General features: G+C 29.8%; 3 protein-coding genes across 3 annotated transcripts; 2 read left to right on the top strand and 1 right to left on the bottom strand.

Annotated features, from left to right (window-relative positions):
* Positions 1-539: 539 nt before the first annotated feature.
* On the top strand, positions 540-1,923 carry LOC145953827 (uncharacterized). Its single transcript, XM_083067586.1, has 3 exons — positions 540-1,410; positions 1,630-1,766; positions 1,870-1,923. Exons 1-3 carry the CDS (start codon positions 540-542, stop codon positions 1,921-1,923), a joined length of 1,062 nt encoding a protein of 353 aa, XP_082923712.1.
* LOC145953919 (uncharacterized) lies at positions 1,478-3,326 on the top strand. Its single transcript, XM_083067686.1, has 2 exons — positions 1,478-3,009; positions 3,115-3,326. Exon 1 carries the CDS (start codon positions 2,028-2,030, stop codon positions 3,000-3,002), a length of 975 nt encoding a protein of 324 aa, XP_082923812.1. The 5' UTR covers positions 1,478-2,027; the 3' UTR covers positions 3,003-3,009; positions 3,115-3,326.
* A 163-nt stretch (positions 3,327-3,489) lies between these two features.
* Positions 3,490-14,995, bottom strand: LOC109817365 (UPF0496 protein At1g20180). The gene is made up of 3 exons (XM_083067581.1): positions 14,905-14,995; positions 5,497-6,501; positions 3,490-3,575 (listed from the first exon to the last, which is right to left on the bottom strand). The coding sequence occupies exons 1-3, from the start codon at positions 14,993-14,995 to the stop codon at positions 3,490-3,492; spliced, it is 1,182 nt and encodes a 393-aa protein (XP_082923707.1).
* Positions 14,996-16,033: the final 1,038 nt, after the last annotated feature.

The following is a 16,033-nucleotide window of genomic DNA, read 5'->3' as shown; positions in this document are numbered from 1 at the left end:
TTCAAGAGGTATTCATGTAGATAAATATTATTTCTTACATTTGATAAATATTGTTTATAATAAGAGCAATCATGTAGATATTTTAGAGTCAATTGTTAATTTAAATTTTAAATCATGTAAATAATCATCAATAAAAGGAGATATAATATTTAATTTATTATTTCTTATCGCATTAACTTCATCATAGGGTACCGATTTAGGGCGTTGTAAGGGTGCTTAATACCTTCCTTACACGTAACCGACCCCCGAACCCAATTCTGGTTATCAAGGCCATTATTGGATCTTTTAAAAATCTTTTCTTTTTCCAATGTTTTGAGTAAAACATTGGTGGCGACTCCATAGAACCTATTTTCAAAACCATTGATTAAGGATTAGTCTGGTGTCCGGGCATTCCTTAATTGATGAGATCTTTAAAAGGATATTTAAACCATTAGTCGCAAGATCGGAAATTTTCGGGTTGCGACAGGGGTCTTATGAAAACATTAAAGAAAAAGCTCGAAGAAGCGGTAAGCAAGTTTATAATTTATGAATGCTTACCTATGAATTTATCAAATTCTCCATGGTTGCATAATTTGATTATTGCAGCAGCTGAGGTAGGTCCATCAGTTAAATGCCCTACACCTTATGAAGTTTCTGATGTGTATTTAGAAGCTGAATATAAAAGCATGCAAGAATGGATAAGCAAGTTGAAAACTATATGGAAGGAAAAAGGAGTAACAATAATGTGTGATGGTTGGACAGATAGTGTAAATCATACACATATTATGAATTTTCTAGTGTATTGTAGCAAGGGAACAATTTTCTTGAAATCTATTGATGCTTCTAATGTTGACAGTAGAAATACTGATTACTACTTTCAGTTATTGGATAAGGTTGTGGACGAAGTGGGAGAAGAATTTGTAATTCAAGTTGTTACAGATAATGAAAAAGCACTTAAAGCAGCTGGTCAAAAGTTGATGGAAAAGAGACAACATTTATATTGGACTGCATGTGCAGCACATTGTTTGGATCTTTGTTTGGAGGATATAGGAAAAAAAAAGAATGTGCAAAAGTTATTAAGTGATGCAAAAGTAGTAACAACTTTTATCTACAATCACACATGGATTGTAAATCTCATGAAAAAATACACTAGAGGTAGAGAAATTGTTCGTCCTGGTGTTACCCGATTTGCAACACAATTCTTACAACTTCAAGCAATTGTGCAACAAAAGCAAGGCTTGCGGAACATGTTCAACTTAGAAGAATTTAGACGATCTAAATTTGGAAGAGGCAAAAATGGATTGGCATTTGAAGCAAGACAAATTGTTATTGGCAATGATTTTTGGAGCAAGGCTAATGATATATTGAAGGTATTTGAGCCTTTAGTAAAAGTTTTGAGGCTAGTTGATGGTGATGAGAAACCAACAATGGGTTTTATTTATATGAGGCAATTGATCGAGCTAAACAATCAATTCAAAAAAGTTCTCGTTATTATTCTCAATACCAAGAAATAATTGACAAGCGTTGGAAATTCATGCATTCTGATCTTCATTCTGCTGGTATGTCATTGTAATTTTACGTTTATTATATAAAGCAATACATTAATACATACAATTATAGATACATATTGATTAACTATTTATTTTTTAGGGTATTTTCTTAATCTACAATTTCAATATGGAGTTGAACATGGATATGATGTGTATCGAGAGACATTTGAAGGGACCAAAAAGGTCATCATGAAATTGGAGAGAAACATGGATGATCAAATTAAAGCTTTAAACTCGGTTAGTAATAAATAATTATATTTTGTTTTTTAAAATTATTGTTATATAACTATGTATTGATATCTTATACAATATAATGTTATATAGTTGGTATTGTTTAAAGACATGGGTGAAACATTTGTTACACCTCAAGCTCAAAGAGCTTGGTCTAGAATGAATCCAGGTAAATATAGTTTCTTCCTTTCTCAATAAATAAATGTATTTTTTTTATAAATAATAACTTTTTTTTGCTTGATCTCTTAAAAAGCTGAATGGTGGTTGATGTTTGGTTCATGCTCTCCTGAACTTCAACGTGTGGCTATTAAAGTTTTAAGTCAAACAACTTCAGCCACAAATTGTGAAAGAAACTGGAGTACGTTTAGCTATATTCATACAAAGACAAGGAATAGGCTTAAGTACAAAAAGTTGCAAAAACTTGTCTTTACACATTACAACATGAAATTGAAAATGAGGCATCAAATGAGAAAAAGTCAAGAAGAAATTGAATCAAGTTTCAATCCAATTAATCTTGATTATATATTTCGAGAAGATGATCCATTATCTGCATGGATAAAAGAAAGAGAAAATCCACTTTTAGATGGAGTTCAAAATTCAGAGTGGTTGCCTCGAATTGATACAGATGATGAAGATGTGGAAGGTGGAGATAGTGATAATGATGGTGGTGACTTAAGCCCACCAAGTAATAATAGTGGTGATGATGGTGTTGATATTGAAGGTGAAGAAAATGATGGTGAGGATGATAAGGATGAACAAAGACAAAATGATCCATATCAAGAGACTCCATATAATAGGCGTGACACAAATCTGGTAATTGATTTCACTACTTCTATGCCAGGTATGATTCCTCCTGATCGTTCATTTTCAGGTGATAATAGAAGAGACAATTCACAAGTTAGAAGAGGAAAAAATAAACAAAATGTGTCATGTCAAGATTCTTCATCTTCTCATATTGAACAAAGTTTTAGTGAATTCAATATTGATGATTCTTCAGAAAGTAGTCAAGGGTACTATCCACCATTAGTTTATCAACATCCTTATTTTAATGCATACAATCAATATGGAAGTGATCAAGTTCCCTCATACCATCAACCATCAATGAATTATAATGATCCTTATTATCAACAACAAAGTGGTGGATTTTTTGATTATGTTTTTGGACAAGGAGCCACACAAGGGGATAGCCAAAGTGAGAGTGCAGGCTATGATCATCCTCGTCACTCTACTATGTGGTATTAAGTATCATGTGAGTTATAAATTTATTATATATATAATTTTTCACTTGTGAAAAAAAATCATGCTTTTTATAGTTTTACAATATTAATAAAAATTTCATATTTTTTCCTTGTAGTGAAATGCATCTCTGAAGGGTGGCATTGCTTCTCAGATAATTGATGACAATGAAACTTGTGGGCAATCATATTATTTTATGTCAAGCCATGTCTTTTTTTCTTTCTTGTCTATTTAAAATTTTTCTAAATGTGTGTACTTTTAAGTTTTTTATTTGTGTCAATGAGACAACTTGCTTTTGAGATATTCTGACAAATATTGAGTAAGAATTAATCTAACCACTATTGTGTTTCTCTTACTTTTAAATTAATTTTAAAATAAATAAAATTATTCATTAAAATAATAGGATGTTTTAAAAAAGGAATAAAAATGTATAAATCTTTAAAAATAAAACATATATCAATAATTACATTTTTTATATATTTAGTGCAAATAATTAATAATTTCTCACCGCAACAGCCGCAATCCGCATCACAATACTCGCAATACCCGCAACCGCAGTAACTGCAACCGCGGCCGCAACTGCAATTTAAAACCATGACTTGCAAAGAAGTATGAGAGAGTTTTCCTTAATTCAGAACAAAAAGAGGAGTCTATTAGTGGGGTTGGAAGATGGGAGGAATAAAGTTGGGTTTGGGAGTTTAGATGGAGAAGAAACTGGTTTCGTTTGGAGGACAATCTCAACTGTCCGTTCTATTCTAAACATATAAAATCTGAGTCACATTTTGTTTACATGTTAAAAAATAGCAGATATTTGGCTGGCATGTGTTAGATGGAAATGCACAACTTCGGTGTTCTCATAAGATCTTGCATCTCATTTCTAACAGTTTGGCTACGACTAAGTGATAAAAGAAATGTGGAGAAATGGAGGGTGATTTGGGTGTCAGCTGTATGGTGTTCTTGGTATCATAGAAACTAATGTGTTTTTAATGGGATTTGTTTTAATAGCAAGTAGATTTTTAAGGATCTGTTGCTTACAACATGGTTTTGGCTCGAATATAGGATGTGGATTTTAGATATACTTTTGCACTATGGATGGCTAACTTAGGATTGTGCTTGGACGACTGAAGATAGTGATTCTGTTTTATACTTGAACAACAGAGAAATTGTGTATTTACAGCAGAAATGACTCCAAGTTTTGTGGTTATGGAACATATCATTTACTGCATATACTTTGTACATGTTAAAGGAGTTGTTCCTTTTATTTTCTCTAACATAGAACTTAGTTATTGTGGGAAACTTGTTTTGGTAGGCATATTTTTTCTGTTGTAACTAGCTTCATGCGACAATATTGTATGCTTTTTCATATGGTATTGGTACCCCTAGTAATATATTATTTTTATCTGATAAAAAAAAAGAAAGTTTGAAATGCATATATATGCCTTAAAGATTTTTTTGAAATGTATTTTATATCAAACGGAGTAATGTTATACGAGGAAATTACCTTATCCAAAAAATGGATTCCATCAATATATCCAAAACATAATTTTTAATATGAATAAAATCTATATAATTGCATTGAACAATTCATCAGCTTCTTCTAAGTGGCGCTGTAAATTGTAATATACCAAATATTTTTAATTTTAATGATTGAGTTATCAAGTCTAAGCATTATCTTTACTATTTTTTAAAAGAAAAAATGAAAAACCAAAATTATGAAATACAGTAGACACTATTGACTGGTATGTCGATTTGAATAAGGGAACCCTCTCTATTTCAGCAGAAATCCAATTCCAAAATGATCTATCTCGATGAAATTTTCCTAATTAAGTTATAAATAAAATAACTTGTGAGTTGAAAATGATTTTATGACAACCGCTGTTGATTCAATTAGATTTTAATAGTTAGTATATTAGTGTTATACATTGTATCTTAAAGCTAATTCAGTATTTAGTAGACTTTGTAGAGATGCTATTATACTTATTATTATTGATTTGAATAAAATTATCTTTAATTAATGATATATATATATATATATATATATATATATATATATATATTCACTAAAAACAACCTTAACTCAATAACAACTATGTTTCAAATAAGATTGTTCATTTGAAAGAAAATATTTACGAAAAATGAAAAACTCAGTTACCTATTGTTTCTATTTATTAGATAAAACTTATAGTAATATACATTTCATTCTCAAATTTCCCCTACCTCCTCAGATAAATTAACAAAATCACTATTCTAATAATGATTTAAAGAAATTTAAACAAATCTTAACAACATTATACAGGTTTCACACACACAAACACGTGTGCGTGCCAACACACATATATGTTTACATTCAAATAAGGCTTTTGTTTCTTTACCTGTAAGATTTATAATTACAGAAATATCATTCAAACATAGGATTTGAGTATTGTGCCATGATAAAATGGTGGATGAGTAATTCCAATGCCTTCTGCACATATTTATGTCATTTCATTAATAAGCAAACATCTTGCTTGGTTAATATTCACAAGGCACAAGTACACATGCTCTTTAAGTTCTTCCACCAGTCTCCAAAACCCAGCATCACTTTTCTTAAGCTCCTTCACTATCTGCAAAGAGAATTTATCATCTTTCTTGTCCAAACAGAGTTGCACCATTGCTCTGTTGTGTTCAATTTCATCACAAAGCCGAGCCACAACTCTACTCGTTGTATCAAAGTCTTTATTTAATATGTAAGTTCCCTTGGATGCTATGTCAAGCTGATCACAAACTTTACTAAGAAACTTTCTTGAAAACCTCAAGTGTGGAAGCTTCCTCTTAAGTCTCTCAGTACATGGAAAACCAAGAATTGTTTGCCCCATGGTTGGTGCAGCTAAAATATGTGTTGCTATAACATTTGTTGTGATAGGCACTAAGCCACATGCTACTTTAACACAAGTTTCTGATGTCTCCTTCAAATATGTCATTAGCTTAACTTTCCTTCCCATCCTTTTTCTCATTGATGTCAAACTATGCAACACTAATGAATGCTTACCACTAATGAGCTTGAAGTCATGATTGTTGAGGTCTGAAAAAGGGTTATTTGAGAAGATGAATGAGTTGAGCTCAAAAATGATTAGTTTGACTTTTTCTGGAGAGTCATCAACACCATCCATGATGTCTAGGGCTCTTTCAATGAAATGATAATTACACTGGACTTGGTTGATTGTTTTGAGAACATAGCTGCAAATGAGTGAAACCTCAGCACTGATTTCAAAGTAGCTTAGCATGAGATTCTTTAGTTCTGGTGTCTTTGAAAGGATTGGTGTGTCAATAATGGAATGTATAGTTTCTTGGCTTGGTTCTAGGAGAATTTCTGAAAATTTATTCTGGTTGAAAAAAATGGAAGGTTGGCTTGCAAGTATTTGAGCTTTGTTAAAGAAATCAGCATAGGATTTTGTCCTTAAAACCCTGTGGTACTCCTCGTGGAAATTTACACTTCTGGGGGAATCACTAATTTGTTGCTTGGCATCTGAAACAAAAGAAACATAATCTATCAATCAAATGTCAAATAGATTGCATCATAATAACTTATTCTAAAAGATATGGTACAAATTAGAGGTGTTTGGGAAGATATATTATTTGCATTTATGAAACTGATTCATAACCATTTTATAAGTTGTAGAACTTATAATAAGATATTTGGGAAATTAAATATTATTTTACTTAACACATTCTAAAATAAGGAAAAAAATATTAATTTATATCTTATTTTAGGGTGTGTACCGTTAAGTAAATAACTTAAATTAAATATTTATTCAATAAGTTTTTATTAGGTTTATGCCACAAGTTTCCAATCATAAAATTTGTTAGCATATAAAAAGAGATTATTCTCATTTATTATGCCGAGAAGCTAATTGAAATTGAAATAATAATAATAATAATAATAATAAATAAATAAAAAAGAGTTTTTAAGAATTTTTTTTTAAATTCAAAATAGATTTTTTTAAATTATTCCAAAACGTCCCTTATATTTTACACAAAAGCTTAATAAAATAAGTATTTCTCAACTTATTTCAACAAATTTATGAGTAAAGCTTGTAAATAAATTCTCATATATATATATATATATATATAATATTAAATAAATGTTTAAAAAACTATATACTTAATTAATCTTCCCTAAATAAGATATAAGAAATTAATGCAGTGTACAAGAAGTTTATTCAAAACATGAATAATGTTTGAGATTTGACAAAACAAATTATGTTACAAGAATACCAAATTAAGAAATAACTTAAACAACTTGCATTCATTAATTTAGGGACAGGGGGAGAAATAACTTCCAGTTTTTGACAAGTAGTGCAAGCTTTTCTGTCTAACCTCTCAAGTTGTGCCGTATTTATTTACTTTTGAAAATTCAATCATATATGGTTTTAGAGAGCGTACTGATTACAAAAATAAAATTGTTTAATCTGATCTTGAAAAAAAGTTGCTAATTTGCTATAAGAGCTAGGAATTTATAGGTTTTTCAACAATTAATTCGACCATAACATTTTCCTTACATAAACAAGGAAATGAGTTAATTCAAAGGTTATGCAAAACATTTATTGGATAATTAAACACCAGATTGTTTTGAAAAAACGCTGGCTTTAACCAGCTCACATGTTGCAAGGATTTTAAAGCTGTGAAGAAATTAAGTAGTCAAAATGAAAAAACTGAAGTAATAAGAACATACCTTGGCGTGCCTTACGAGCTCTTAATAATTTTGATAGCATAGTTGATTGAAATTTCAAACAAACTTGATGCTGCAATTAAAGCTAAAAACGAAGGTAAAATTAATTGAGCAATAAAACTAGCTAGTTTCTCAATCACTATGGGTCTATATGAATCATTCCATGCTATAACTTGTAGTCCTTTGTGAGAAAGAACAATGAATCAATGAGATTACTAATCAATGCAATTTTCTTGTTTATTTTGTTGAAGATGATGTATGTATATACATATATTGGTAGTTTGCTTATAAAGCCTCTCTAGGTCGTTACAATAATTCAAGCTTAAGCTTTCTTTGTTATATCTAATCTCTTCTAGAGGGAAACAAATACAATGATTAATTATACTTTTCCTAGTTGTTTGCAAGCTTTAATGCCGAAAAAACTGGTGATCCCTTTTCTGCTGGGATATTTTTCTTAAATTTAAATTTTGTTTCTTTCGATTCATGAGTATTGTCCTTATTCTAGTTACATAAATTTGCAAGCTTACACCACTTTATTCCAACCTATAATGTCCATATAGTCCGAATGATATTTCTTAATGAAGAAGGGTAATATAAAATATCTGAGTTAACTTACCATTATGCCCTTCCATATATTGTTTACATATTTTTATTAATTTAAAAACCTATTATCAAATCAGTTACTACATATGTTTATTTTTTTTGAATAAAACATTTTGCACGAGGACACATTTTTGTAGTAACATTAAATTAGATATCCGTTAAAAATTAACATCAACATTTTGTATGAGGACACATTTCTGCAGTAACATTAAATCTACCTATTGATAATTAACATCAACAGATGCATGTAAATATTACATATATTTTTACAATTGACATATAGACATTAATAATTCATAATTAACATTTCTGTTATATATATTGAGTAAATAGTTTATGCATCTAAAGAATTTTTACAATAACATTGGATCACGAATTATCATGTAAAATAATTAAATTTATTGATTTTTATAATAACTACTAATATTTTAGCATTTTATTTCGTAGACATTACAAAAAAAAATTGTCATATAAAAACATATATTATATATTAACACAATACACATCACTAAAAATAACTTTTACCTACATTATAGATACAATATATGTTGGTACTCTCTTTGTTCTCTATTATAAAAAAAATACATCTCTTATTTTTAAATATAAATAAATTTAATTACTTTTGCATCATTTACTAATATATTTCTTTAAAATATCTTTTATTTAATACATGACCTTTCAGTTGTACTACTTCTTTTGATATTTATAACAAGGACAATTTAGAAAGAATCTTATGGGAGTAGTAAAATTTAATGCAAATAATCAACTTTTTTAATATGTGTAAAATTAGATATTTTTGCTCAAAATAGAGAACAAAGAGAGTATATTGTTAAAAAGTGAAAGTATAAGTTATAATAATATAAAATATGTTGTTAAAGTTTATTCAAAATAAATACTAAAATTGTGTGTTAAATAAATTTATATTTACACATATTGTATATAGTAACATTTGTGTATGTCGTACCATATATAATATTTCTTTTAGTGAGGTTAAATATTTATTATATGTAACTAAAATTTATAACAAATTATATATACAAATAAATATTATATTTGAATATATATATATATATATATATATTATATTTAAAATTTTCATTAATAAGTATTTTTATCATATAAATTATATTTTAAATTTATAAAATAATTTATATTGTGACACAAGATTATTTTAATTATTGTTAATTTATTTTTAAAATATTAAAATTTAATTCAAAAATAAATATTACAACTAAAAATTGAATAATAACATAAAAAGTTAAAAAATAAAAATAAAAATATTCTTGTTAAAGAAAAGTCCAGAAAAACGCTCTCATGTGAAATAATCATATGTATATCTAATGTATAAAAGTGGATTTGAAAAGTCACACTAATGATAATTTATGATTAGTTGATAATGTAAAATAAAAAAAAATTATATTGTCAATACATAAAAAAGTAGTAAGGGCTTCCAACATCAGCTTATAAATGGCGACTTTACATTAGTTTTAGAATATGTTGATTTCACCGATGTAAAATGAGAAAGACATTCTACACATGGGATAAAATTACTAAAGATTATGTAGGTATACATGCGTTACTCTCTTGATTCTTGCAGTTGCGCATTTGCATGGCCCATCTCCAGCTATTGCAAACCTTCCTAAATCAATATTTATACAGGTGTTTACTCTCTCATATTAACGATCTGTTATCTGTCTTATTATCATGCAATCATGTGTTGGCTCCATAATGCATGTATAGCTTCGAGAGAACAAAGGAAAGTCCTAACTTGATAGTTCAGTATGTGACTTATGTATAATCAACTACTCAATCAATGATTATTTCTTTTCCGTTTGAATTAATTTCTCTTTGTCTCCTAATAAAAAGATTTTAGTGAAATACTAATAACACACTTTTCATACACACTTTTTTTAAGTAATACTATCTTTAATTGATTAAAATTTATTAAAAAAAATACAACATTTGATGGTCCTCTATTCTATTTAACGACTTTCTTTTTTGATTTTTTAATTTTTAATAAATTTTAATCAATAAAAGTGAGTGTATTAGTATATTGCTAGCACTCCTCACGATTTCATCATGTAACCGAGAGAGATTGCAAAAATATTAATAGAAGGGGAAACCTTCTATAAGCACAATATCTTTAGTTTTGAGAAGAAAATAATAAAGACTTGTCAAGAATATTTTAAATGATGAAGAGAAATAATGATGTGTGTAACAATGTGTTTTATGGTTTAATTGCATGATGATGTGTTATGTTGATTTGTGATGTTATATGTTGAATTATGTATTGTTTGAGCCATAAGGGTTATGAAATCCTTTAGAATTAAGTTGTTTAAAGTTGATTAAGTTGGGATCAAAATTGACCAAGAAACGAAAAACAAATATAAGATTTTTAGAGAACATGATATTCATGAGTTCATTTTTTTTTTTAAATTCTAGAGAGAAATTTTAGCAAGATAAGCTCTAAATTTAAGGAAGATCATTCTTTCTTCTAACTTCACCAAAAGCACATAAATCCTTCCTTGAGTTGAGATCGAGTTGTAGAAGTTGGGATTCGAGTTGACTTTATTAGAGCAAACAGGGTAAGAAATTCTTTTTTGAAAAGGGTTCTTCTTCTTTACTGCTAAGATTCAATCGAGGTAAGAAAAATTTGTTGCTTGACTTCTTAAGTTGTTGATTGTTGTTATTTGGCCTACTGATGACTTAAATGTTGGATTTGATTATTGTTACTTAAGTTGTGAATTTCGGTTTAAGGGAAGAAAAACCTAAGACCTAAGGATGTTGATTACGTGTTACATTCTCATTGCATGTTGGTTTTGATGTTAGGTTCATGTTGTTTAGAAAGGGTTAGGTGGGTTGCATGTGGTAGAGAAGGTAAACAGTGACATGATTTGTTGAGAGAAGACAAATTCCATGGTGGAACTTCACATTCTCACCTAACAAGGTGACATGCTTGCCCGACGTGCATAAATGGATAATGAACATTTTCCCAGATTTTCCTTCTCACTCAATGGCATGAGCATCGCTAAGTGAGAAGATGGACCTATGGATGATCGTGGAGGTGGTCTTGCCCAACGAGGCAGAGCTTGCTCATTAAGAGGATCCACAAAGGTCTTAGCACGCTAAATAGGTCACCATGCTTAAAGTTGTTCTATACTTAACCTAGAGATGACAGGTCAGACTTTACGATTGGGTAAAGTCAATCCACTTAAACTACTCATTAAGTTGTCGGAGATCTTCAAAATTGAAAATGTGTGACGACACATAAGTTGTTAAAGTTGTGATGTTGTATAAGTTGATAAAGTTGTTAAGTTGTATTTTGTTGTGAAAGTTGTTAAAGTTTTGAATTACTAAATTATTTAAGTTGATTGAGGTAATTAAAGTTGTGAAAATGTTGTATTATGTTGAAATGTTTCTAAGTTGTTTTCAATTGATGAATTTGTCTTTATATTATATGTAATGTTGTTTTCTTTCATAAACTTACTCTTATTTTTTCATGTGTTGGATTACGATGATTATACTATAATAGTATATAAATATTAGGTACGACGATAAGCATTATTTTGACAAATTTATCAAAGTACTCGTAGAAGAGAAAAATAGGAGAATAAATTAGACAAGCTCGTTAATTATAGCAAAATTTGTAGAAATTATTTCATATTACCTTTTGTAAAAAACTTTTATAACTTATAAGGTAGATATTGTTTATGGAAAACTTATTTAAGTAATTTTTTTCCTACTTTCTTTCTCCTAAAAGTATTTTTTTTGCAAGAATTTATCCAAAGAGATCCTTCTACAATGAAAGATATTATTGCCTCTGTTGTAATACTAAATATTTTCTTGAATAATTTAAATTCAGAAAACTATCGCCAAGAAAGGAGCTAGTTTGGAATGATTAATTAATGTTATAATTATAAGGTTATTGCTAAATCATATGAAATTGTTGAACAAAATCATTAAATAAAAGGACAAAAAAAAACTTATATTTAAGTTCACAATTTAAATCTTTCTGCTCAAGAAACAAAAAAAAATCACGTACAAGGGCTTCCACAAGGTGACAACTCCGAACACACCAAATGAGTAAACGAAAACCATGCATTGAAGCAAACACTTTGTATATGGAGGGTCATATCATATGTGTGAAGATGATTCCTTAAAGAGACTCCTTATTGAGGGAACAAAACACACCAAATAAATTAATACATAAATATCATAGAGAATACATTATATGCGTAAGCGTGGAGAGTTCGATTTAGTGATGAGAAAGGGTTTTAGGCATGCATGTATATGATTCAATTCACATGCCTAATGTGTTTCAACTTTGAACTACATCCACATTTATTTTGCTGCCTCTCTTTTGTAACGTCATTTTAATGAGTGGATAAAGACCACAATAACTGTAACCAAATTAATACGTAGAGTTCAAGATATAATGCCTTGTTTGCTATACCTGAAGGATGAGGATTTATAGCCATAAAATCTCATTGTGCTAAAGGCATTCATTACCAAGACTATAAGACATTATTATTTGGGGGCGGTTTCAACTTTAACGTTTATGTGTTTGTTTGGAATAGAAGAAACAACATTTATAGCAGCAAGAAAAGGAAACAAAGAAATTTGAAGATGATACTTAGGGATGTTAACGGGGCGGGTCGGGTATGAGTTTTATGATACCCGTCTCCGTTTCTGTGACACAAACTTATCCCCGTACCCGTATCTGTTGGATATGTGATTTTCATCTCCATCCCCGTCTCAGTCAGGTATCGGGTATACCCATACCCGTACCTGTACCCGTAATTTTTTTTTTGTAAAAAAATATATAATATTTTTAAATTATTTTTCTATTATATTATAATTATAATTAGATTATTTCTTTATCTCATATTTTAATCAAGAGATTTCTTAATAATTACACAATTATAAATATTTCACATTATAATAAATAATTATACATAATAAAATATTAAGTTTTTTTAATATATAATTAAATCGGGTACGGGTACGGGTACAGATACGGGACGAGTATGTATATACTCATACCTGTACCCGTACCCGGTTTAATTTATCGGGTTTTACTCGTACGGCGTACCCATACCCGTACTCGGTCAAACCAGGTATTCCCGTCAAAGTCGGGACGGATTCAGGTATTACCCACGGGTACGAGTTTATTTGTCATCCCTAATGATATTCCAGTTTGGTAATCCACAAGGAAAGATAGCTCCAAAAGTAAATGAACACAATTTTTACAATATGCTCATTTAACTTTAAAATCCTAAATTATTTTCAATTTTTTACACTTTTTTCTATTAAAAGTATTTATGCCATTATATATATATATATATATATATTCTTTCTTTTTTACTTTCTATATAATCAAATAAGAGAAAATATTTTTTTTTTTACTTTTCTTTCTAATTTTATTTTCTCTTTTATCAAACAATTTATAAATTATCTTATTTTCTACTTCTTCTCTTTTCATATTATTTTCTTTCAATACATTATATTTTTAAATCAAACAAAAAAAATGATTTTCACCCAATGGGTATAATCAACATGTGATTCACTCTCACTAGAACAAAATCTATTATGAGTCAGTTAGAGTATTACAACCAAGGGCAGATGCTTGTGGTATAATGTGGGGGCCATGGCTATCCCATAAAAAATGTGAATAATTTTTTTTTATATATTTTATTATTTTATTTTCTTATATTTTAGGTTAATTAAAATAAAAGTGAAATAATAAAAAATATGCTAATAGAATTATAATTATGAAAATAAGCTTCCAGACATATTAAAATTATAATTCTAGTTTTTAATATAAAATTCTTTTATAAATTAAAACATTTTTTTTATATTAATTAGCAAAAAAAAAACTCTTCCAATTCTATTGAACCACAATCGCAACATACGAAGAATTATACTTTCGCAATTTGCAATTATGTGCATTACATCCGGACTTTACTCTAAGTAAGCAAATGCTAGTGTGCTAGCCCCTTGAAAGCGAAAGCGAGAAAATTAACCACATCTCCTTCATTCTACAATCGCTTGGTTCACGTAAGTCATAACGACGTTTATTTTCGAATCCCACATTCTAACATTCGGACATTTCCACCAGGCCACCACAAGTCCACGACAATCAGTCAGTCACGAATCAGTAGTTCCACAATTTAGCTGCTTCTCGATGTTACTCTTAGAGTCTTAGTTGTTTTGAGTATGTGGAGTCTGAAGGGTTTATTGGGCTTGGCCCATTTTCCTTTTTTTATTTTTTTATTTTTTTATTATTTTTTTTATAAATACTCATCTAATTGTAAACATAATTATGAAATAAAAAATATCATCTAGTGAGTTTGTGGACGTAGGTTATTCTGACTGAACCACGTAAATCTCCATGTCTTGTGAGTTTACTTTCTCTCTTTTAATTAAGCGTGTGAGTGCGATTCCGATCCCCAACAACTGGTATCAAGAGCCTATGGTTTCACACGAGTGGGAGCAATGGTAGAAGATGGAAAAGTGAAGATTGACAATTTCGATGGGAGTGATTTAGGATTTTGGAAGATGTAGATTGAAGATTATCTATATCAGAAAAAGTTGTACCAGCCTCTGTCCAAGAATAAACCAGAAATGATGTCTCAAGAAGATTGGGAGTTGCTAAATCAGAAGGCTTTGGGTGTCGTCTGATTGACATTGGCGAAGAACGTCGCCTACAACATCGTCAACAATAAGACGACATATGGTTTGATAAAGGCGTTATCAAATATGTAAGAGAAGCCATCAGCATCAAACAAGGTATTTCTGATTCATCAACTAGTTAATACGAAGATGCGAGAAGGTGCTAGTGTTACAAATCATGTGAACAAATTTAATTCCTTACTTTCGAGATTATTATTAGTGGATATTAAATTTGATGATGAAGTAGAAGCCTTATTGTTGTTATCCTCGTTGCCTGATAGTTGGGCAAGAACTGTCACAGCAGTCGCCAATACATTTGGGACTACAAAATTGACCTTCGAAGAAATTAGGGATTTAATCCTTGATGAGGATGTTCGTTGGAGAAATGCTAGAGAATCAGCAAGTTTTTTTATTGAGCACAGAAGGTAGAGGTAGAAGGCCTGAAAGGGGGAAAAGTTCTAGGTGTGATAGATCAAAGTCCAAGAAGCGAGGACAGTCCAAACCTCACAAGGATATTATTTGTTGGAATTGTCAACAGAATGGCCAATTCAGAAACCAATATATTACTCCTTTTGCCCCTAACGAAAAGAGGTATGACAACACAGTGAATGCAGCACAAGAAGACATTGATGATGCGTTGATCTGTTGCGTTAAGAGTAAGTTTGAATCTTGGATCATGGATGCTAGTGCATCTTTCCATGCTTCTCCTTACAAGGTGATGGAAATCTAATCTCCAACGATCCCTTTGGAAGAGGTAAGACCAAGAAGGGTGAAGGTTGATCCAAGAAGGCTCACACTTGAAGACCATTGGGCCTTTAACTAGGTCCATGGTTTGGAGGCTAGAGGAGGCTTCTACAGAGGAGGTGCTTCTTAGACCTATGCTCAATATGAGCATTAAGTATGATTCCTCTTTTTAGTCTCATAGTCTCTATTGTACATACATTATATAGTTTGATTTCTTGTACCTTGTATATAGTAGATACTTGTATAAGTGTATTTTTCCTTTGTATTTGTGAGAAACTTTCTTTCTTTTATTTTAGGTTATCCTTTAGGA

This window comes from Cajanus cajan, chromosome 1 (assembly GCF_000230855.2).
Source record: "Cajanus cajan strain Asha chromosome 1, NIPB_CcT2T_4, whole genome shotgun sequence".
NCBI lineage: Eukaryota > Viridiplantae > Streptophyta > Magnoliopsida > Fabales > Fabaceae > Cajanus > Cajanus cajan.
This window is presented reverse-complemented; position numbering and strand designations above follow the sequence as displayed.